We start from the raw sequence: 22,919 nt of genomic DNA, 5'->3' as shown, positions 1-22,919 counted from the left end.
TTATATAATTAGTTATAGATGATTTTGGCCTGATTTTTTCTTCAGTTCAGCTTTTCCTCTTTTTTTTTCTTCTTAACACATGAAGATGATCTTTTTAAATATCTAAAATTGCAAAAAAAGAAAACAATCAGAGCTGTCTCTCTGTACTTTACACTGTTGTCACTTTCATAAACTGTACGCAGCTTGGAACTTTTACTCCCAACGACTTTTTCTGAGCACGTAAAACTCTGACGACTTTGATAAATGTGTTTCCCCTGGAGGTTCAGCCCCCATGTTAGGCAAAGGCACTCCGTAACTCAAACAAAGCCACGCACACATGTGTGCACACTAATATTCTGCACAAATCAACATCTATGAAGTTCTTTATCAGCAGCATAGAGTCTGCAGTCTTGATCTTTGGTGTGATTTTGCACTTAGCTGTTCCTAAAGAGCGCACAGCAGCCTGAAACAAAAAGGACTTCTTCCTTTAGACATTAATAGGCTAATGTTTAAATAAGCAAATTAATCACAGCACTTCATTTGCATAATTTTCCAGTTTGGGAATGAAGCGCTTGTAGCCGACGTGTGGTGAAATGCTGAATCAAACCCTAACAGACCTGAACACGTAGGTTTAAAGATGCTGCTTTAACTTTGAGTCGCAGGGGAAGATAATACAGAGAACATCTCTAATGATGGGTGCTGTGTTGTCTCCCTTCTTTCAGGGCTGTAGAACAACCTCAAGGCAAGTATTATAAACGTCTTCTATACAGAGTTAATTTCCCCCACTGGATGGAGGCCGACAGTCGGGGGGGAGATGTGTTTCCCTGTGTTTAAAGGCTGGAGGGTAACCATCAAGGCTAAATGATAATGAATAAGTGTCACTGAAAAGTTTGACGGCTAACGCGGCTGCCTATCAAAACGAAGGAAAAGTGAGCATCATACTGATTTAGAATGAGTGAGTATTTTTTTATTACTGGCCACGTCAAACAAATAAATGTCACCTTCCAGGCTCAATTCATGTTGTGGGGGGATTTTACTGGGAAAATAAACTGCTGCATTATTCAACTTTCATCTCTGGATGACTCAGGGTATTTTTGGGCCTGCAGGTTGGAGGTTGGTTTAAAGCTCAGGGAGGAGGTGAGTCGTGCTCACTAATTTTAGAAATTCCTGCAGCTTTCTTGATTATTCTGCAGGGAAAAAGGCCAAATCTTCAACCGTTTATATTCTGGGGGGGGTTCAAGGTTATACGATAACGCGAGTTATTCTGAGAGGTGCAACTTGAAGAAAGTGGTTACAAAACAACAACACATGAAACCACAGCACAGAAAGCCAGGGTTAAGTGAAGAGAAAAACATTGGTATGGTAACAAACCGTGTCTTTAGAGTGGCCCGTTAGGAAGAAATAGGGGGAGCCATGCTTGTCACTTTTCATGCACATGGAGAGACTGGAAGATACCATTCCTATAGAAGGGGAAGTAACAACCTAGACCAATCAATTAGTGATAGATCACTGAAATGGACAGAAGATAAACTAGTGTTAGTCAAGATAGAAGAGACAAACAATTAGTTTGAATTTATCACAGCTTAAGGAAAAACAGATCTAAAGTTTAAAGAATACAGGAGTATGAAGATAAAGATAACATGAATATAAATGCATGCCAGATTAATCTTTATCAAGAGTTGATGTGAGACAACAGTAGGTCAGAGAATTAAGTCAAAGTGTTAAAGAAATGATTCTGAAGACAAGGAAAGCTGCTGTGGAGTATGAAATGTAGATGCTCACCATACTCTGGGACCTGCCCTGTGCCTCTCTTCAGGAGCAGACGAACGCGTCTGCCTCCAGATTTGATGAGCTCGATGGCCCTGGCGTGGGTCATGTCCCGAGTGCTCTCTCCATTGATCTCAATGATTTGGTCCCCAACCTGGATGCCAGGAGGAAACAAATAAGTTTTGACAATCGACTGGAGAGAAAAAAAAAAGCATTTCAGGGGTAGCTCAGACAAATGTGCAGCGGTGACGGGACAGGCAGAGTTTTAGAATATGTCAGCTCACCAGTTTAGCTTGTTTTCAGGAGGTAGACTTTTTAGCAACAAGTTCAAGAAACCTCTTTCCTGTTTTAACGTGACCAGTGTGCACAAAAACCAATCCGAGACTTTTTAGACGTCCAGCCAGAGCTCATTTGCCCTTTGATTGAATAATTCAAAACGTGGAGAAGAAAAATAGAGGAAAGACACAATGTTTCTGTAGCAACATCAAGCCGCAGCCGGAATCAAAACAGGACAAAGCTGCATGTGACCCAATTGAAGAAACAGTGCATAATGACCTCCAGAATAATACATAATTAAAAAGGAAGGGAGAGAACTGGATGTACAAAAGTGGAGAAATCTGCACACAAACACAAATTAAATACAAAAGACTTTCGTAGTTTTGTGTATATGGTAGCTTCCCCTACAGAGAGGAGGCTGCGATAGGGGCATGGTTATGAAATAGAGTGATTTGCAATTTCCTAAAATCACCCAAGGGTGTAAAACATAGGTATATAGTTACAGAGTAAACAGTGAAATGGAATGCATTTATGAAGTGCTTTTATGGGCTTGTAGACAGGCTGCATTTACCCATTTGCACACATTTTAATCCAGTGCTTCTTCAAATACTGAGTGCATTTCTCCTTCACGCATATATTGACAAATGAATTTGGGGGTAATGTGGAATTCTGTATCTTCCTCAAGGACTCCCTGACGAAGCTGGGGATCAAACCGGCAAACTTTTGACTGGTTGACAGCTCTACATCCTGAGCCTAAGCTCATACAATTACAATAACATTCACCAAATAAAGGACAGCGAGGATGTATGATATTATTTCCCTATATGAAATCAAGAGAGCTGCCCTGAGCCTATTTCACAGACTTCAGGCAGTTAAGCTCAGTGACCGCCAAACACTGTGTGAGTTTAGAGGAGATGAGGACTGAAACAGTTTATAATACCAGTAAAGCTCTCTGATCATTAGCTGTGAAGCATGGGGCAAAAGCAAACTGAAAGGGCTGATGAGCCATGGTCTAGGAACATCTGGAACAAAACAGCAAAACAAGAAAGAAAAGAAAACATATTAAAGGCAAAAGTGGTTTCTTTTACAATTAAGCAGTGTCAGGTCATTTGCTTTTTGTCAACGCTCCCTGATGCACATAAAGTTGAGTCAAATCTAAAATTTTTCTCAACTCTTCCAAGTGACAGCTCCGAAGCTGACTAATGGAGAGGATTCATGGGGAACAGGACAAAACGTGCCGCCCAATTACGCTAACAAATGGAGAAGTCTTCCAGTAATGGTTGGAGCAATTTGAAAGTCAGGAGCAGACTCGAGTCAAGAGAGGGGGAGTCATTAGGTGTCATTACAGTGGTCTGAGGAGAGGCGGAAGAGGTGGAAGGCAAGACGATTCGCTCATTAATCCTGACCTCCAAACAGCCGAGGAGAGCGATCTCCATTTTCACCGTCAATAAAAAGGGAAATAAAGTTGAATGGACAGCAAGTGAACGGTGAGCTCAGAGAGCGTGAGGTGGAAATGAAGTGGGAGTTGTCTCTACTGCACTCGACGCAGACACAACTCAGATTTATTGAAGGGTTAATGCTTAGCGTGGCCATAAAATGTGACGACTTATCATCTGTAATAATCAGACACAATTTAAAAAAAATCTTTGCACTTGAACATGAACCCTGAAAACATCTGTTTGAAATAGTTGGCACTCTACTGGCTACTACAAATCAAAATGTTATTGTCTGGCCTCGTGTAGAAAATGACTTACTTTTAGCATCTATAATCCCATTAAAAGAAGACACTTCTCAGGTAAAACATACAGAACCTTATAGCTGCCTTCACATAAGTGATCGGTGTCTCATCAGGAGTGGACTATATGACAACAACGAGGTGGATGGTTCCTCTGCATTTTTAACCTGGAGGATGCATCATCCATGATTTCCAAACAGAATTTCAATTTTTGATTAGTCAGACCACAGGACAGTTTTCCATTTCACCTCTGCAGTCCATCTTAAATGAGCTCAGGCTCTGAGAAGGCTGCAGAATTGTTGTGTTACTTACTTCTATGCTTTTTTTCTTGTGCCTATGCAGGGATTTTGGCAAGAAAATCATGCCTGTTTTTAATGTAGCGCTGCTTGAGGGACCTAAAGATCAACAGCCTTGTTCAGAATTTTTAATATGATGTTCTGTAAATAATGCAATCTTCCAAATCTTTACAGGTCTACGCTGAAAGTACACAGCCAGTACCTCTGTTCAACATTTAATGATCTGGTATTACGCTATGATTTGCATTTCACATAGTTTCTCAGTTTCTAGGATTCTACTTTATTTTTCTGGCATTGGAACTTTTCTTTATTATTTCCATGTCATCACTTAAACAAATTTGACAACAATTTGTTTTAGTAACAAAAGACCATAGCATAGCATCAGTATCATATTTGCTTTGCTATCTGTGCTTTCACTCCCTTGTTTTCATTTTACATACAATTCTATGAATTATAATACTTTACAGCTGACTAAGCAGTACCCAGAGGGATTTCTCCTCTTCTTCCACCTCTATCTGGACTCAATGGACTGCGCTCACTACACCATCCAGGAAGGAGAGTAATACCTCCCCCAGGGGCATTTTGCACACATTATCTTTGACAGTTTCATTACAGATAAGCATTATAGAGCATACTGAGGCTATCAGTTCCAGACATAAAGGTTGTTGAACATGACAGAAAGAGAAGAAGAAAGTAACGGTTTGAGGGGACAGACAAATACAGACAAGCTGCTGTGGAAGTTGTAATTCACTTTGGCAGGACCAAATCACAGGAGATATACACATCAGCGATGGAGATGGACAAGTGGAGTCAACAGACTTTATTTTTAATTTCCATTTTTTTTTTCTTTGTAAACTCTGAAAATGCATGTGCTGCTTTGCTTCTTCTTCTGCTATATCAAGAGGGCGGTGCAGCTCTGCAAACTTTCAAGTATAATTTACTTCGGCAGGTTTTTATCTTAGCGAATTTCGTCTGTTACACCACGCAGGGGAGGGATGAGTTTTAGGAACATGGGAGGAAACTCTCAACGACAAAATAAACATCTCTTAAGCTCTCACTAAAAAATGAGAAAAGTTGCTTCTGCAGCTTTGATAACATCACTCAATTACAGTGAGGCACTGCCATGTAATCCAGAGTGATAGGAGGCAGCTTAACCTTTAAAGAGTCTGTATCAGCGTAGTCAAAGCAAAAGACATCATCAAACCTACCCTCATCCTCCCGTTGCGGATGGCTGGCCCGTCCTCTGCCAGTCGTAGGACAAATAGGTCCATTTTGTACTCCCGCCCTCCGCGGATGCTAAAACCAAAGCCTTTCACGCTTTTCTCCAGCTCCACTGTGAAGAAGTCAAAGTCCTGCGAAAGCTGAAACAAGCAGAGATCAGACCTGATTAGATTCGAGGATGTGTGAGGATAAAACAGGCTATAACAGCAGAATATAGTCTCCGTGAAAAAAGGGAAGGGGAGCCGAGCAAACGTGAGGAAAAAACACGATACATAATACAACCAAGAATAAAAAAATACGATTTTACAGGTGAATACGAAGGCCATATAACTCACTGTTGCATTTACTTTGTCAGATAGGCAACATTTGCTTGAACAGAAATGTATAGATCATATTCATTGAAAAAAAAAACTGTAGAATCAAATAATAACCTTTAAAAAAACCCGGCTATTTAAGATTGTGGGCCAAACACCAAACTGTGCCAATAACCCCAGAGAAACTCCATCAAACAGTTCCAGCAGATATGTGGAGATATTAAGGATGTTGGAGTAGCTCTTTGTCTAGCTCTGTTCTGATTTCCATTAACTCCTGCGGGGAATGTGACTCCTAAGTTGTGAACTTCCCCATTACATCCTCATTAACTTGACACTGACTGCGCCTGTTCTGCAGTTTTGTGGCCGAACAGAGAGCAGCGACAGCTGCCTGCAGCAGGTGGAAACAGGACTGTGGAGACTGTGAAACCTAAGGCTTTAAAACCAAAAAATGCTAAAAGGTGGTAAAATGCTTTGCTGAGCTGAGATATGATGTGCCACTATGACGTAGCTGTCAGTGATGAATTCTTAAGATAAAAATACTGATGAGTGCCATTATTGCACAATATCAGTGTGTGCATTAGCCTCCACTTTGCTGTCTGTGACAGGAGAATTTTGTTCTGTATGGGCCAAGCATTCATACTTGAACTGGTGGCATTCGGTAATCTGGGATGGCGAACTGCCTTGTATCGGTAGCTAACTGTCGGTAATCAAGCAGCGGCGGGTGTCTGTAGTCCAGTGTGGGTGGCTGCCGGTAGTCCGCCACAGGAGGGTGCCGGTAATCCACCGGTGGCTGTCGGTAGTCTGTGAATGGTGGCTGTCGGATGTCTGGTTTAACATCTTGCCTCGCCTTCACCTCAGACCTGTAACTAACAGACAAACCAGGCTGAAGGAGGAACTTCTTGAGGTTTTTTTTTAAAATTTTTTTATATCACTGTCAACATGGGATCTGAATGTTTTTCTTGCATTTTCTGACAAACTGCTGGTTTTGCAGAACATGACTTGTTTTAGGTTGCACTTATGAGTAAACAGTAGGAAAATTAAACAGTGTTTCCACACCCATCCCACAAAATCTTCATCACAAAAAGCAACATTTTCTCAGAGGCTGTTGACGGGTACAAAGAGATGTGGATATTGTGTAAAGCAGAGGGAAAGGCGACAACACTGTAGATTTAGGACCCTGTAGTTCTTGGTAAAATATTCAAAAGATCTCTATAAAGAAGCAATACAATAAATAATTGAACAGTCCATAAGATTTAAGTGATGTTATACAACAAACTGAGGAGAAAGAGAGTGAGACAGGAACACAGAGAGAGGATTAAAAAGTGAGACAGAAAAAGGGAAAAAAATAGTAGTAATGTATAACAAAATATGAAGAAAAAATGAAGGAAAATATAACAGAGGGATGAATATGCCTTCCTCTTTCATAACTGGATTCCCAGAGGAACAGTCTTACCTCAGAGACTGATAGAGGGCTAGTCTATAAAAATGCTTCAAAGCATCAGAAAATCGGTATGAGAATGAAGGTTGCATTGCAACTCGGCGTCCTTGCAAACCGTGTCTTACCTGCTCTCGTGGGTATAGGTCTGAGGCGGAGGAGCGGGAAGCTGGGTCACAGGGCTTTGATGGGGCACAAGGTTGGGCTGGTTAGCAGAGGGGTTTGGTTCTGTCGCTGTCTGGCCGGACTGGGAGGCTGCAGTGTTGGGTTGGGCCTTAGGGCTGTGATGCTGAGCCATGGGGCTCTGCTTTTCTGATGTGGGGGCTGATGGAGGGTTGCTCATCTCTGTGATACAGAAAAAAAGGAAATAAGAGTTACTAAACCCCAACTTGTACTATTGGCATTTATTCAACGTAGCATTTTTTTTTCTTTTGGGGGGGGGGGCACTTGGGGATAGCAGGGAAAATATAAAGTCTCCTTATAAAGATCATCTGATGAATCAAATTCCCCATCAGCATATCTGGCTGTGTGCAGCTGCACTGGTAGTTTACAGCAACCCTATTAAGGCTTTTTACTGAACACAGATGCCTGCTGGTGATGGAAATAAGATTGATGAGAGGCGAGCATATACTTTTTATTCAAGGATACTTCGGTGTGTGAACTTCAGAAACTGGGGATTGAACCAGCAACCTTCTGGTAGAAAGACAACCACTCCTCCTCCTAAGCAACAGCTGCCACGACTGTAAACATTAAATATTGATTAGAGTGTCTTTCTTGTTTGATTAACCAGAGCGACACTGTTGCCAGGCAACAGAGGTCTGTGTCTGACCATTTTCAACTTTTTCTATATCTGAGATTCAAAGCCACCTCACTGTGTGCAGTGTTATGATGGTCACATCACAGTAAATGCAACGTTTTTAAATCGGTATCGCGCATCTACAGTACTGCTCTAATTTCTGTAATTTATGCTCCTTCATCTCTACTCTCTCCCATCTTCCTGTCTGTGACCTGGAAATCAACCTGAGCGAAACATGTGGAAGGGTGTCTCAGTTGCTGAAATGCATCTGGAGGAGAGAGGTGAGGAGAGAGCCAGCTTGTAGGAGGAGTTATGACACAATAATTCCCACATTGAAGTATGGAGAAAGTATATATTATTGCAAGCAGTTTATTGCTCATCTGCCAGAAATATGGTGGCAGGCCGGAACAAAATCATAGACAGGTGATGCAACTATGTCACACCTCGAATGTAACATAGTTAAATCTATGCAGTTACGTATCAGTTTAAAATGACAGCTCCGAAACTGGAATATCTCATACTTTGAATATTACCTTGACTCTTTACCTTCATCTATATGTGAGGTGGATCTCAGGTGGAAGAGACCAAGATGGGAGGAAAGGAACCATGGAGAGGAGTCAAGGATGTATAAAGCTGTCTTTGTCCCTTAATATATGCCCAGATACCGATTAAAATCTTAAGACCAGCACGCCTGGCCCAATGCCGAATTTTTTTTATTTGTAGCCAGAAAAAAACAACAGTTGCTTCCATTTCTCAACCCACAGGTAAACCCACATTTTACTTTGACAAAAAGTCATACCAGAGTAAAGAAAAGCCACATTATGTCAATCATACAGTACTGACACACTTACTCCAAATCTTTTGTCCGTTCTAAGTTTTGGGAACAGTTTCCGCATTAGTCCAATGCTTTTCAGAGATAATTCAATGCTCAGAGCCACCATACATGCAACGTAAAGAATATAAAGGTGGAATATAAAGACAGATTGTTGCAGATAAGTGGGTAGGCTACTGATGACAAGAAATAGGATGCACATATGTTTAGGTAGGCTTGATTTCGTTTTACCAAAATGACCAATAACTTCTTATACTGTCTCTTGTTTAGCTTAAAATCAGTTCAAGCCATGGAGAAAATATGGAGAAACTTGCAGGGAACATAGGTCTGCAGAGGAGCAAGAAGAAGGTGGAAAGGAAAAAATTAAATATATGGATATGATTTCCTTCTAAAAAAAAAAAAAAAATCCTCACTCTCGCTTGCCCAATTTGGCACAAAAGAAAAAAGAAAATGTGTCTGTGAGAAACACGCTGTAAAGTAGGCTGTAATACGTGCAGATGATGTGGACAACAAAAGTCGAACTGGGACTCATTTCAAAAGGAACTGCTCCACAGGGCATCTTTGATACATCTTCAAAGTTTATCATGTTAGTTTTTAAATGCCTCGCAATGGTAAAGCATCCAACAGAAAAAAAAAAGTGGGCAGAGGTAAAGAAGCAGTTTGTCCATCTGCTCATGTAGAATGTAGGTCAGCTTTGTTTGCTGTGGCGATTTTAAGCCAGTTAAGAGTTTACATCCGTGACCAGGTAAAAGTTTTTTGGGATTAAAACAAAAGCCAAGACCAAAGCTCATCAGAAGACTCACCGAGAAACTTAAGCAACACACACTTTTTGGGAACAGTCACCGTCTCTGTACAGTTGCTGCTATATTAAAGAATTGCATTTTAAGAATTTCTATAAAAATGTGTCACAGAAAAAGAGTGAGATTTGCTAAAGATGACTGGCTGACAAGAAGAACATGCTGTGTGAATATGATGAGTGACAGTCCCATTCCCATTGCACCTTTCAGCTAACAGTCAGTCTCAGCCTGACATCACTGTCCAAAGCGACTGGTCCACACACACGTTTGCTCACCTTCCTGCGGGATGATCCTCAGGGTGACACTGAGGCCTGCGTCTTTGATCAGCTTTACGATGTCAGCGTGCGGCATGTTGACGATGGACTGACTGTTCACTGCCAGTATCCTATCTCCAACCTTCAGTTTCCCGCAGCGGTCGGCCGGGCTGCCCTCGATGATGCGGCCGATTTTATGGGGCACAGCTGTTGAAGGATACAGATGCAACACGCTGCAGGTAAAGATGCTCTCAGCAGCAGATCTGAGGATTACTCCGTCCCTGCTCACACTCCACTCACTCACAGACTGAATATGTCTCTGTCTCTCTCATTTTGCTATTCACCGAAGTCTTACGTAAGGTACCCAGGATTGTTTCGTGTGTGGGCGATGCACTGATGCTCACGGCAGCAAACCAGAAATATGTGTGACTGACTTGCTGTGGGAGGGCATGTATAATTGACAAGCTAGACTGAGAGGTGCTTCACTTTTTATTCATCCAGGACTTTATAAAAAACCTTGTCTACTTAAGTCTGGCTCTTATCTTGACATTGCATAGAGACTATCTGCTAGATTACATGCATTTCTGAGGTTTTACACGATGTTCAGCACTTGAAACAGTCGTTATGTAGATCAGAGGACGGCTGACTGTGCATAAGCATGTACTTGACTCCATAAACACCACTAAAAAAATCACTGGACTCACTGTTGGTTGCAGCCGTTTCTGGCCTGTTAAGCGAGCTGATGATGACAAAACCGAAGCCTTCGCTCTCTTTACGGTTGATTATGACGTCACTGGGTTGCGTGTTGGGGGCTGACGTTCCGTCGGCAGAAGCAGGGTTTTTGCCCATGCAGGTGTTGGGAGGCTGGGCTGTGATGGTGCCAAATGTGAAGTCACTGCGTGGGGAGCTGTGCTGCGTGGAGACAGAGCCCGGGCTGCGGCCGTTCTCTGGACAAGACTCACCTGTAAGAAGAGGTAGAGAACTGAGCTTGCACATCTGTTGCTGGGAGGTGGTGCATAAGTATACAGTCATCACAGCTGGTGGAGTCATCAGCCTAAACATTTTAAAGCACTGACAAGTAAAAGGAATAACACTGATAATCTCTCTAGAATGTAATGTTGAATTCTGGCATTCATGTGAGTGTTTGACATGTAAATATCCACCAAAACATTTCCCCTTTCCAGTTGTTCTAAACACATATCAGGCCTTGGTTGCCAGTTCCATATACTGTACCCCCATACTGATAACAAGCCAGAGAGTCCCTTTCCTTTTTAGTAAGAAGGACACAATGTCCATAAGTTCCAAAAGGAATTTCAAATTTTGATTCTTCCGATTCCAGAACAGTGTTCCACTTTGCCTAGTCTATCTTTAACTTTGGCATATAGAAGACGGCAGTGTTTTTGGATCATGTTCACATATAGCTTCTTCTTTACACGACAGAGCTTTAACCTGATTTGTGGGTGGCACTGGAAGCTTTGTTCACAGACAATCATTTTTGGAAGTGTTCCCTGAGCCCACAGAGTGCTTTTCATGTCTAGAATCATGTGTGTTTTGAGTGCAGCGCTACCTGAAGGCCCAAAAATCACTCATTTGATCAGCATTTGATAAAGATCTCAGAATCTTTTGATATCATGTACTGCAGATGATGGAATATTCAAAGATTTTAGAGTTTTACGTTAAGGAACACTTACCTTTCCTGTGTTTTTCTGGCCCTGTCTCAACTTTTTTGAGACACGTTGCTGCCATCAAATTCAGGACGCGCTTATATTTATCATGAAATAGAGCGAGGAAAACATATCCGATGTTGACAGTGACTGCTGCGGATGGAATATTGGTTTATGAGTCACAACATTTTTTTTAATTCTTGGGTTGTACCTCTGTAGGTCCCAAAACAACTGTTTAAATAAAACCATCTGGGAGCTGAGCAGTTAAGATCAACAGTAAAACACTTGTTTTACTGGGTTTTAGCGGTCAAAGCCAGGAAGTTGATAAAGCTGTAGTGCACTTGTAAAAGAGTCCCAAGTGTTGTGACAGAGGACGATAAAAAAGGATCTCAGAGTAGGATCTCAGAGTAGTGTTTTGCACATATAGTGGTTGTAGTAGGTCAAATGCCATCACAAGTGCAACACGGCAAGTGAAAGCAGGAAAGCCTTGTCATATGTGCACATTTGTTTTAGCATTCCTCCTAATAGAACATCTGGAAAACACACGGTCCTTTCTTGTATTTTAAGCTGTAACTTTGCTTTACGTTGTGAACCTACAGTGAGATCTGTCACTGTTATATCTATTCACATTACTGTAGAATTACTTTACACCTACAAGTGTACAAACAAAAAATGTGTAAAAATCTGGGGCACTAGGTGCAGGCAGAAGTAAGAGTGGAGAGCAGGGTCTGACACTTTATGAAGAAGCAGTGGGAGTCAGACAATTAGGATGGAAGTAAAGGCTACAGGAGAGGCCAGGCATGAGTCAGAAAGTAGCCTCTGGTGAGGAAAAATTGACAGAGAGGGCGGATAGAGTGGGAAGAATTGGATTGGTGAGAAGAGTGTGTCTATATGTGTGGGGAGGCGGCGATAATGAGAACAGGGGAGGCTGCGGTTCACAGGAGAAGGTGCCCTCTGAGTGTCCAGACTCAAAGCTACATAGGTAAAGAGGCTTGAAGAAGGACCAGAGAGCCATGTACTAAAAACAAGTGTGCACTTATGTGCTTTTCAGCAAGGATTCAGTCTAAATGCTCTGAGGTTAGAGCCTCAGTTTTCTGACTGATTAAACACATTTCCTGAATCATTAGAGGACAAGAACAGGAGTGGTGAACAGGAGAGAAAAGATGGAAGAGAGGATGAGAAAGTAAGGCTTGAACTCGCTTTATAATCTAGTATTTTGTAACTAATTTAGTGTGCAATTAAAAATGCATTTAAAAAAAAACATTTTTAAAAATCGACCTAGAGAAGGAGCCCAAGGTTAGGTTTTAAGTGCCTTGTTTTGTCTGATCGATAATTCAAAAGCAGTAAATCTAAATGAGCTGATTCCATTCCCGTTTTCTCACCTCCTGCCTGAACCCTCCTCCTGATGACCAGATTCACTTGGCCATTCCGCGCCGCTCCGTGCATCAGGTCGATGACATATCTGTGAGGCTTCCCCACCACTGGGATACCATCGACAAACAGCAGCTCATCGCCGGGTCGCAACCGCCCGTCTAGATCTGCTGGACTCTTCTCGATGATGGCCCCGATCAGGATCTGTTTAGAATAGAGACTTTCAGAAGATATATAGCCTCTGGGGGATTGTAGATGCTCATTAGTGTGTCACAGGCAGTGGATGTTAAAGCTGTTGTTATTCTATAATCAACAAAGCTCAGTAAAAAAAACTGAAATATTATTGTGTTACTTTAACAGACAGCAAAAAACAGCAAAGCAGCCAGAGCCAGCACTCTCTCAGGGTTAAAGGTCAGGGGTTAGGTGTACAAAGTGTGTGTGTAGTGGGTTAAAGAGGAGAAAATGACAGGGTTCCACGCCCATCGCCATACGAGCCTTCTCACGCGTCTCCGGACTCACAGGCTGTCCGGCCTCATCACCGCCCAGCACCCGGAAGCCAAACCCGGACTTCTGTCTGCGCAGATTGACCTCCATGTCTTGGTACTCCACTCCTGACCCAAACCAGAGGAAAACGATTAAGAGTCATGTCATGGGAGCTAAGGAACAGCATTTGTGCAGAGATTATGCGATTACCTGAAGAGTCCACAGAAAAAACAGTTCTTGGTTGGCTGGATTCTGCATTAAAAAAAAGAGACACATAAACAATGAAAGATGAACAAATATACATATACAGACACACCCACAAATGCACACATAAGTGGACAGCACAGCAGCAAACACAGATGCTCTCATACCAGCTGAAACGAGGCAGAAAGGTCCTGCCTCAGCATTAATGTCGTTGCAGAATTTCAGCATCATCCATAAAAGCCAGGAAGTGCTTACAGCGTGTAATATACCCGTTCATTATTTACAGTGCGAGGTGGGATGTAAGCACTGATCTGCAATCAGGGGCTACACACTATGCCATGATCTGCAAAGTAGTGAGATGAAGTCAACCACGGACAAGTGGCTGCGAATGAAAAATTGATTCCAATTGTATCTGTTTTATCGTAGTGAGCGCTCTGCAGGGACTCAGCAGGAATGATGAGAGGGGAAAATCATGACTGCAGACAGGCAGACTGACACAGCTGTTATCCCTGGAACATAGAAGATGGTAACAATGCAATATTTAAACACATTTAAGACCAACTGAATCAGAAATAAACACCTGTTTTCCAAGTCAAAATGCAGTAAATGATGCAAAAACAAACTACTGTTCACTTGAAAGTCCATTTGACAGCAGTCCTGACCTTTTGATTGAATCACAGAATGATTCTGAATCACTCAAAGTAGATTGTGTAATGTTTCATGTCATGTTTTGACCAACAGTAATTACTATTGTAGATATAACTGGGTGCATATTGGTCTCTTTTGATTGCTTTTGGGGTCATTTGCTCAGCTTTAGAAAAAAAGATTCTGCTGCCACCCTAATACACACTGAAGTTCAACATAAACTAGTATAAATATATATCTATATTGAGATATATATATATAGAGAGAGATTTTTGAGGAGGGGGCAGTCTCCTTTGATATTTAAATAGGGATAAGTGTGAAGATATGCATCAAAGTCTGAATAACCTTTAACACAATCTTTGGAACCTTTAACACATCATTTAACATAACTGTTGACATTAATCTCTGAAGTATTACAGAGAGACAGATTTAACCAGTGTTGACAGAGTCTGCTCACAGTGAACACATGGGAGGAACATAGCTCCGGGGTTGCAATGGTGTTTAAAAGGTCACAACCTACTTCACCCACACAAGCGAGAGGAACAATTGGAGCATGCATGAGTTTTTTTTCTCCAGTGAGTTTCACCAGACCCCAACCCTGACCTTTAGTGGAAGGAAGGTAACAGCAAAACAATAGTCTGAAGTCGAGAAACTACGAGAGAAGTCAATGAGGAAGAGACTCTTGACAGCCATGTTCTCTTGGAGATCTGGTGCTTTGCTTGAGAATGAACGCCGGTCGTAAAAAACATGAAATTTTTACTACTTCGTGTTAGCTGTGCTACGGCTCCATGCACGTGTAACAGGAGTTGACATCCACAAACACACTGAACACCACTGAGGGCACAAGTTAAGTCTTAAGCATTATGTTGCCTGTCTGTGCTTTTAGAGCCTGTAAAATAAGACCAGTAAAATGAGATGTATCTGCTGGGGTGATTGCAAGTTGGACATCATATTCATAAGTTAGCCCTGAAACTTTCTTGACATTTACCTGAGTTTATCCAGCCACCTACCTAGTAAAAAGTCAAGAAAGGCTTTAAATGAAAGCATGAGTGAACACAGCAGGCAATTCTCCAAAAAAACCAACAACTTTAAAGTCTTCTTTTCTTCTTCATGTTTTTTTCCACCGCCTCCTCTCATTCTTCTTTGGACTGCTTTTGGACCATATATAAAATATGAAGAATTTAGTGCATTTAGTACAGTCATCGTAATTTGATGACTCTAGATGACAGCCTTTCTAAAATCCCGGTCCTACAATCACATGCACACATAAAAAGGATATGTTATAGTTTCTCTCCTGCTTTTAAATTCCCACAGAGCATAAATGTGATGATGCATTGTGATGATATATTGTGAAGAAAATGACTTTCAATATTTTATAAGCTGGAGAATGGTAACATTTTTGCGCTATGTCTGTAAAATGATCAGCTGCTGTGTGGAGTGTTTATTCATAAACACATCAGGGTTTATGATAAGCACTGGCAGGATTTCAATGTCTGGAAGTAAAGTTACTTTGAGTCAGTAAAAAGCCTATCTGAAAAGATTGTGACGATAATTTAATGTCGAGGTACGAACATTCAGCAAGACATTTTTCAGTTTGATAGAAAGAGAACATTCTTTTTTCTGTTTTTTTTTTCTGAGGGAGTCCATCCCGCTTCATATCTTCTGTAGATAGGTGTGTGTTTTCACCTGCAATAGCAGCTCTGGTACTTACGCCTACTCTCATAGATAGCCCTGGACTTCTCAAATAGGTCATATGGATCTGGTTTAGCCAGTGCCAAGGCCTCGGACGCTGAGTCTGGGACCGAGGCCCTGTGAAGATGGTGTGTTGGGAAAGGGGCGCTGTGGGGGATAACGGGAGCTGACAGGCTGGTCTGAGCGGGGCTGCTCTGGCCCTGCTGGCACTCCCACTGCTCCAGCACCTGCAAAGCACAGTGGCATGAGGGGTCAGTACTTCCCTTTCAGCTTTCCCACTCCTGACGCTCGACTTTAGCTTGTCACCAGGGTAAAAACACTAACAACTGAAGCACAGTTTGCTCTAAAGAGGTTTGACCGTTCAGTGATGCCCATCCCCCTAAAGCTACCAGACCTGTCAAGCTTTGTGCTCACATAGCACATATGGAGTTTACAGAGATAACGGCATAAAGGCAGCATATTTATCACTCATCCTCAGACTGATAATAAAGAAAGCTTCATAATTCCTAACAAAAATGTTGCTTCTGTCAGACTAATACACAACTTTCTGTCAATAGCTTGTTTGTGTATCTGGAGACTCCATCTGATCGACTTGTTTATGTAAATGTTGGAAAAAAAAAAGATGAACAATTGTCTTCAGCTCTGGCAAAAAGGTAACAAGTCACCTTTAACACCAGCTGATGATCCATGTAACATTTCAGGGTGGTTGGTGCCGCATAACAGTGTATTATTTGTGATCTGAAATAAGCGATTATCGATTTATGGTAACACGACAAATATTTTAAATCAGCCACAATATTGAAACCACTCAGAGGTGAGATGAACTAATCATCTGCAATGGTGACGCCTCTAAAACCGCTAAGAACCGCCTGAGGGATGCAACAACTTAGAAAGTCGCCAGAGAACAAGCATTCAGATGGTGCGCCACGACAAGCCCGCTCCATGGAGGCCTTAACCTGTGACCCACGATAGGTGCTGCTGCCAGTGTCCCTGTGACAAACACAGACACAATATTCGGCAAATAGTTTTAATATTGTGGTTAACTAGTGTAAATTAAATACATTTTAAATGCTTGTATTTTTAAACATTTACTGTTTAAAAATATATTTTTTACACTTAAAATCGACAGGGGATTATCAGTAATCAATGAATTTGGAAAATAAGACACTAGAACATGTTAAAACCTGGTTGGCTAAGTCACTGAAGCCCTATATAAGCACCTTATATCCACTGCTTTCTAAGCATATCCTTTAACTTCACTTACTATAGATATGCTTTTACTTTAACGTGCCCTTGTGTTTAGTCATAGGGCTTGGTTGCTCCTGGAAATAGTGGGTGGTGATCAAATTAGTAAAGTAAGCTGATACTTGAAGCCCATGTTGAAGCAGATACAGGACATAGTTGTTTTTTTTTACATACAACATAGTTTTACTCTATTGTGTTGTGGAGAAATCCAAAGCTTGACAGATCTGCTTTGCTGGGTTATGGTCACTCAATAATGGAGAATTAGATATCAGCTTGGATAGCAACTATTAGAGGGCGGTGCTTAGAGAACTATCAATTCAAGCAAGAAGTTAGTGGGGTTAGTTGTGGAAAACAGAACACGTTTTGTTCTAAACATAAAGGAATGTGATGCTTAAATGAATACCTTTGAAGGGAGGTCTGACCTGATTTATCATTAAAAGAGGCATCCTCTTGTCGTGAACTACGACACAGGAGTATGGTAGGTGCTTTGCATTAATTTAATTCTAAAAGACATTTGCAAATGTGCAAAAGTCTTTGAGGTGGCGGCGGCAGCTTTGACAATACCAGTCACTCTAGAGTGTCATCCTTGATGCGTCAGATAAGTCTGGCCGTATGAGTCATGGCACAACACTGAACAGATAGTGGAGATGACATGATGACATGTCAGAAAGTGTCAGAGAGGGATCCGGAGGGGACAACGAGCTCTCTGAAACTGAGACGGTGTGACTGGCTGCATATGCCGCACGCTTAATGCTGGGAAACACAAGGAATCTCATTCAAGATGTACTGAGAATAAATATGAGCTTCATGAAAGCTCTGGGCAGGAATGAGAAGTGCTTCCACTCTTTGTGCTTTCAGACGTGTTAAGCATTTTTGTTAAGCACGTCTATACGTGGCAGACTGCTGAGAGCATGGACTGGGAAGAGATGACTATTTCCTGGTCTCTCTTTAACTCCGTCTTTTTATTTGTGTGGAAACTCTTGGAGCAGGCATACTCTGTTAAGCATTTACTGAACAGAGAACATTGCAGGCTGCATACTTTTATAAGCCCGTCTTATTCAATAAAAATACCTGCAAGTGCTGCAGTATCAAAAACCTGTTACCTATACACTTTGCTGGATTTGATAGACAAATCTCAATAAGCTCATTTGCAAACAAAGCTCTTGAAAGCTGCAGTCTGAGCATTGCTGACTGAGAGTTGATATAACAATAAGGAAATCCCTTGCTCTTTCCTTGTTAGTCAAATTACTTCATATTTCATTCTCAGAGCTGTGGAAGCCATCCTGTGACAAATGATACCTAATTAAACTGAGACAGAGCTGAGACTGAAGACTGCAGCTGAGGGAGAAATGCAGACCATGGTGGCGAGTCCAACAAATGAACACTGAGCGGTAGAAAGAGACGGTGACCGGACAAGAGAGAGGCTCTGCGTGCCAACTGCCGCATTTATGATGTTTAAAGTTCTGTTGCATAGAATAGCAGGTTTTTCTGAGAGCGATGCAGGGCACTGATTATGTAGAGAGGGAGCTGCAATGACACACAATGAAGGGATTTTAAGCCACAAAGTATCTTAAAAGCTCTACAGCTGAGGTTTCTTCAGTTGTTAGTGGGAATCTGGAATGGGGACAACATGAGCTGGGGTCGGGGACTGGTCAGAGCAGTGCTGGGAGGATGCCCAGGCATGAAATGGATTACACACACAGTCGCACTAAGTGAAACAAAGAAGGATGGGCTGAAACACTTGTGTGAAGGCATATGAGCGTGACAAATGCATATAAAGGCAAAGTGTATCTGATCTAAGAGGGCGTTTGCTGGATAGCATTGTTTGAGGGCCCAGGGACAGCGAATGATAGCATGGCAGTTTATATATAAAATGGCAGGGGAAGCTAGAGAATGAGCTTAAAGGCAAGCTGGCAGAGACACCACATGAGGGATTTAGCTTTGATGGGCAAAAAAGTAAATGCAGATAATGGCGAAAGACATGACAAAGCAGCAAATGGAGGTCGTGAAAGTGCAGAGGAGCTTTTAAAAAAAGACAGAATCGAGAAATGTTATGAAATGAAGATAAAAGAGATGAAATCTGGGCCATGCCAAACAGTCTGATCACAGATGGATAGCAATACTTTAGCTGTGGCATGATAGCATAATGCAAATCCCCTAATGGCACCGAGTCAGGCTGTGAATCAAGTTTGACATGGAGGATCAACGTCACTTGGACTTTTTGCCCTCTCATAACGATGCAAAGCTAACTGTAAACAGTAAAAGTCACATACATATGCGAGTCATCAGTAGAGTTAGTATGAGGGGAGGGGCAGAAAAGAAATTTGTTTATTTTACAAATAATCAAAGAGTCACATACAGTATGCACACAGCAGCTGCTAGTACTAAAGAAGCACTATCGTAAACTAATGATTAAAAGCAGAAATGGGGACAGTCCTGGTTTTTGAGGCTGGTGCATGTTACCTGCTTTGGGGTCTTCCAGGGTGAATAGTGACCTGTAATGTTGAGAGAACAAAAACATGCTTTAGGCTGAAAAAGATGGTAAAAACTGATCTTAAGTTTAAAAGAAAAAAAAACAACACAAAAAAAACTCTAAATTATAAAAAAAGCTAAATGAAGATAATCACCCAAGTCGTTTTTGAATGGTAGAGAAAGAGACATGGAAAAAAAAGCATGAAAGCACAAAGCAGAAGATGGCAAATGAATATGTATGAATTATTGATGTGTTGTGATGGTAGAGGGAGATTGGAGTAAGACCTCAAAAACTTCAACTTCAAAAAAAAATAAAATAAATAAAATAAAAAAAAAAATAAAAAAAATAAAAAAAAAATCGATCAACGATTATGTTCCAGATAAATCTCTCTTTAGCAGCTCAACACTTCGCTACAGTATGAGCAGGCTCAGTGCAGCAGGATGATGATAACGTGTTTCTTTGTTTTGTTGAAAACAGCTGCCTACCGTTGAAAACGCGACAACAAAACCCAAAAGACGAGAACATTACTGACAACATGACGGAATTTCAGAAAACACAAAATCCAGAGTGAAAACGTTGAAATTATTTGACAAAACATGACAACGAAACAGAAAGGTCAACAGTCAAGACAACAAAATGATAATAAAAAAGAATGAAACATAAAAATCTAACAACAAAACCAGAAGCACCGTATTTTAACATTGAAGTACAAAATACAAGAAAAATTTAAATCGTCTGAAAATTGCTTCGCGTTCTCTGAAATGCTGGTTGTTGTGTTTTCTAAATCATATGTTCTCGTCCTCTGCTTTGTAGGTATGTTTTTGTCAGTTTTCTGACATGTTGTGTTGCTGCGTTTCCTGTTTCCTTGTTGTGTTTTATCAGATTCATCTGGTTTTTTTTTTTGTTTTTTTTTGTTTTGTTTTCGTTGTGTTTAAACTTTAGGGCCATCGTACAAAATCTCCATGTGACCTCTTGTGTCGATTTCCATGTGACGGAGGGCTGACCTTACAGTTGCGCAGCCTAATACGTTAGTCCTTGGCACTGGCTTGGGTTGTTTTCCTATGGCCATGCGACCAAAAAGAACATTTGTGACTCAATCACTGATCTGTCAGGAACCCCAGAAAGAAAATGGCACTACGTAAATGCTCTGACTTTCAGTTAAGTGGGTTCAGTTTGTAATACAGCACAGCAAGGTAAAGGGCACACTGCCTCTTCTCTCCTTCCAATCCATCTAGTGATGACCTTTCCAAATGTATTCCACACATTTCTGCCATTTACAGCATTGTTCAAGCCCAACAACAGTAAATCTGCACTGAGGAATGAAAGAGATCTGTCTGTAGAAAGCACAGCAGCAGCAGCAGCAGCAGCAGCTGACTTATATTTTTGCGTTAAAGCACACAAAAAAGTAATGAAGCACTATCTCTTCAGTCAGATTCATAGAAGCATGTAAAAAAAAAAAAAAAAAAAAAAAAAGGTGTATTCTCCAGCTTCCAGATTAAATTTCTCTCAGTTTTTTTGTTTTTCAAGTGCTGCCACAGTCTTCCCTTTGGGACAAGTATATGCAAATAAAGGAATCAAATTACTGGGTGACTGCTTGAATTATGCGGCTGCTCCCCCAGCGTCGGCCTGGCCAGACTCCAATCACATGCAAAAACATTTGTCTCGCTGAGTGACAGAAATTAACAAAAGCTTAAAAGTTTTTAAGAGTTTCAACATCACTCCATCAAAACAAACCAAAAAGGTAAAAAAACAAACAAAAAGAAAAGAAAACAGTTAAAGCAGCTTATCAAAAACTCAATACCAGTTCCTTTTTCAATGCCCATGGGAGTGCTTGATCTCAAAACAAGAAAAAATTACGACCATGAGAGACAGAGGATTTCTGCTTCTCCACCATTAAAAGGTCAGTCAATAAAAAGCTTTCTAAAATACCTACATCTGAGTCAGTATGAAGGACGCAGTGGAAAACAATAGTAGAGTCCTCTGTGTGTGAGAGAACCTGAGCCAAGCTACGCAGACAAAAGAGAGGGGCAGTGTGAGGCGCCACAAACCGAGGTGATCCACTGGGTAAAGTCACTGTTCACTCAGGCACACCAGACATTTTGTTGGATGCGTGTGTCAGAGTGCCCCGTGGCTGTAAGTTGAGAAAGTCTGGGTGGAATGAGCTGTCCGTGGTGCTGAAAGCTCTCGGACCGAATGCTAATCAGATCTGTCAGCTCGACTGCCAGGAGCTACAGGAACCCTGCAGAGTCCAACTTGCACTTAAGTTTTGAGCTAACCGGGGTCATGCCCTACTAACAGTGTCGCCGTGTCCTGATGCACACAAGATTCCTATTGCACTAGTTTTTGGAATAACTCAACTGTTTCATGCTGGTACGACTGAGCTTATATATATTTCAACATCACGCGTCAGTGCTGACATTCTAACTCAGACAAAAGTGTACAGGTGTCAGAAAAGGCTTCTTAGGGAGAAAAAACCCAAAACAAAAATAAAACACCCCCCTCTGCTTATTTTTGAGTGTCATCACGCTCCTTTAAACTGCATTTCTGGGGTAGTGGTTGAGGGCCATGTAGCACCGTCACTTTGCCCAACCCTTCAACACCAGAATGAATCAGGCATACCAGCCCTGAGCGTGAATGTGCAAAAGGTGCCAGAGGCTAAGGTTGAAATGGGTCAGGGCCTAAGTGGGAATGTGTGTTCTGGGAGAGGTGGTGCATACAACTTAATAGTAAAATGTATAAAAGCACTCGGTCCTATTGCTGGAAAACGGACTGTGTAAAAACCTTTTGACAATTATCTAAATTTTACCTAAAAGTGACTAAAAGCTTGCAATCACGCAATATAAAGTGATTCAACAAGTATGTGCTCCTCAAAATCACAGAAAACAGAGTTGACAAATGTTGAACCATGAAGCTTTGTGCATGCAAAAGATGTATAATTTTAATGAGAAAATAACAATGTTTTACAAAATAAGAGGCCTCTGTATTAAGTGGTTCAACAAACTGAGCAAAAAAAAAAAGAAAGGGGTACATCCCTGTGATTTCAAAATATTTAAATATGTAGAGAGAAAGAATGGAGCGGAAAACAGAAAGCGCCAGAGCATGTACTGTGTGAGTTCAATCAAAAGATCTCTTTAATTTTACAATAAGAAGCATTTTGATTAAGCAAATGAGTCAAAAGTAATATTTTGGCTCCCTGTGAATAGATGTATCCATCTCTTGAATGAGTCTGGAAGCTTGACTTTACAACTTGGGCAGAAAACTGATTCTATCCACTTATATTGTGATACGTTCTCACCCGATGTTCTCCAAAATAAGCAACAACATGTACATGGCGCATCGTTGAATATGCATGATATGAAAGTTAAAAAAAGCATGTTAACCAACAACCCTCACGCAATCACTGTTTATTAACTTCATACCATTAAAAGCCAAATAGGAGC

The 22,919-nt window shown here is 41.2% G+C and overlaps 1 protein-coding gene across 3 annotated transcripts in view; it reads right to left on the bottom strand.

The window, feature by feature from the left end:
• Positions 1-22,919, bottom strand: part of magi2a (membrane associated guanylate kinase, WW and PDZ domain containing 2a) — a 181,829-nt gene that overhangs the window by 3,742 nt on the left and 155,168 nt on the right. For 2 of the 3 annotated variants that reach the window (XM_072377463.1, XM_072377465.1), the window contains exons 11-21: positions 19,470-19,501; positions 15,781-15,988; positions 13,431-13,472; positions 13,257-13,348; positions 12,749-12,941; positions 10,407-10,664; positions 9,724-9,909; positions 7,152-7,368; positions 6,229-6,454; positions 5,262-5,414; positions 1,762-1,900 (exon numbers count right to left, since the gene is read on the bottom strand). In XM_072377463.1, coding sequence (XP_072233564.1) covers positions 1,762-1,900; positions 5,262-5,414; positions 6,229-6,454; positions 7,152-7,368; positions 9,724-9,909; positions 10,407-10,664; positions 12,749-12,941; positions 13,257-13,348; positions 13,431-13,472; positions 15,781-15,988; positions 19,470-19,501 — 1,746 coding nt within the window. The remainder of the gene's footprint in view (positions 1-1,761; positions 1,901-5,261; positions 5,415-6,228; positions 6,455-7,151; positions 7,369-9,723; positions 9,910-10,406; positions 10,665-12,748; positions 12,942-13,256; positions 13,349-13,430; positions 13,473-15,780; positions 15,989-19,469; positions 19,502-22,919) is intronic. The other variant, XM_072377464.1, reaches the window with a different exon arrangement.

This window comes from Leuresthes tenuis, unplaced genomic scaffold (genome assembly GCF_036924035.1).
Source record: "Leuresthes tenuis unplaced genomic scaffold, fLeuTen1.0.hap1 SCAF_23, whole genome shotgun sequence".
NCBI lineage: Eukaryota > Metazoa > Chordata > Actinopteri > Atheriniformes > Atherinopsidae > Leuresthes > Leuresthes tenuis.
The sequence above is the reverse complement of the archived record's forward strand: the minus strand, read 5'-3'. Positions and strand labels throughout refer to the sequence as shown.